At 41.4% G+C, this 1,546-nt stretch overlaps 1 protein-coding gene across 1 annotated transcript; it reads left to right on the top strand.

The window, feature by feature from the left end:
- Positions 1 to 329: 329 nt before the first annotated feature.
- On the top strand, positions 330 to 1,274 carry LOC126512388 (olfactory receptor 9Q2-like). The gene has a single exon (XM_050160150.1). It carries the CDS (start codon positions 330 to 332, stop codon positions 1,272 to 1,274), a length of 945 nt encoding a protein of 314 aa, XP_050016107.1.
- Positions 1,275 to 1,546: the final 272 nt, after the last annotated feature.

The raw sequence follows: 1,546 nt of genomic DNA, 5'->3' as shown, positions 1-1,546 counted from the left end.
AGAAGAAATTGAGGTTCAGAAAGGTTAAGTGTTCCATATAATCTAATGTAGCTAATTGGAGATCAGTTGTAAATACAAGATCTAGGATGTCAGTCTAAGATCACTTGCTCCTCATTCCTCCTCTAATAGAAACATCCATTGTGTTTTATCTTATCTTAGAGTGAGCTCTGCATTTCTGTAAGTCTTCCTCAGTCTTCAAACTTTGTTGTACTCAAAGACCACATATCAGAGACTCACTTTAAGTTCTATTATTTGAAATAACTTAATCTTCCCTTGTGAGTCTCTTCATTGGATCTTGTCTTAGCCCTCACAGGTAAACTTCTAGATGAATGGCTGGGAGGAATTACACCTTCGTGACTGAGTTCTTTCTGACTGCATTCACCGAACATCCTGAGTGGGGGCTTCCTCTCTTCCTTTTGTTTTTGAGTTTCTACCTCTCCACTCTGCTGGGGAATACAGGAATGATTATCCTGATCCAGAAGAACCGTAGACTTCAAACCCCAATGTATTTCTTCCTCAGCCAACTTTCCTTTGTGGACATCTGCTACTCCTCTGTTATCATCCCTCAGATGCTGGCTGTATTATGGGAACGTGGCACAGCTATCTCTCAAGTTCGTTGTGCAGCCCAGTTCTTCCTTTTTACCTTCTTTGCTTCCATTGACTGTTACCTCTTGGCAATCATGGCCTATGACCGCTATGTGGCAGTGTGTCAACCACTGCTTTATGTCACCATTATGACTGAGAAGGCCTGTTTAGGCTTGGTATTTGGGGCATATGTGGCTGGTTTTTCTAGTGGTTTTGTTCGGACTGTCACAGCTTTTACTCTCTCCTTCTGTGGAAGCAACGAGATCAACTTCATTTTCTGTGACCTCCCTCCTCTGTTAAAACTTGTGTGTGGAGACAGTTACATCCAGGAAGTAGTGATTATTGTCTTTGCCATTTTTGTCATGCCTGCTTGCATTGTGGTGATCTCTGTGTCCTATCTGTTCATCATTGTGGCCATCACGAAGATCCGCTCTGCTGGAGGCAGGGCCAAGACTTTCTCCACCTGCACTTCCCACCTCACTGCTGTAGCTCTCTTCTTTGGTACGCTTATCTTCATGTATCTGAGAGACAATGCAGACCAGTCCTCAGAGGGGGACCGAGTTGTGTCTGTGTTTTATACGGTGGTGACCCCATTACTGAATCCACTCATCTATAGCCTGAGGAATAAGGAGGTAAAAGAGGCCATCTTGAAATCTCTAAGAAGATCAAAGATTTCTGGAAGGCCATAATTAGTTTCTGTAAGGTCTTTATCAAGCAGAATCTTTCCTTTTTTCTATGTTTTATTTTTTTCTCAAACATCACTCATTTGGAAGGCTTCTGTAGACTCTAAGATAGACTCAAACATCCCACCTTCACTTTCTTACTTATTGCGCTATGTGCTACTTGCTATTGAATGATGAAAATATTTTATGTATCTGATATGGACTATAGTCAAAATTCGAAAGTAGATGACATGAGAACAGAACATTCTTTGTCAATCTCTGTGCTTCATATAAAAATC

This window comes from Alexandromys fortis, unplaced genomic scaffold (assembly GCF_014885135.2).
Source record: "Alexandromys fortis isolate MF-2015 unplaced genomic scaffold, M_Fortis_MF-2015_v1.1 scaffold_10, whole genome shotgun sequence".
Taxonomy (NCBI): Eukaryota; Metazoa; Chordata; class Mammalia; order Rodentia; family Cricetidae; genus Alexandromys; species Alexandromys fortis.
The sequence above is the reverse complement of the archived record's forward strand: the minus strand, read 5'-3'. Positions and strand labels throughout refer to the sequence as shown.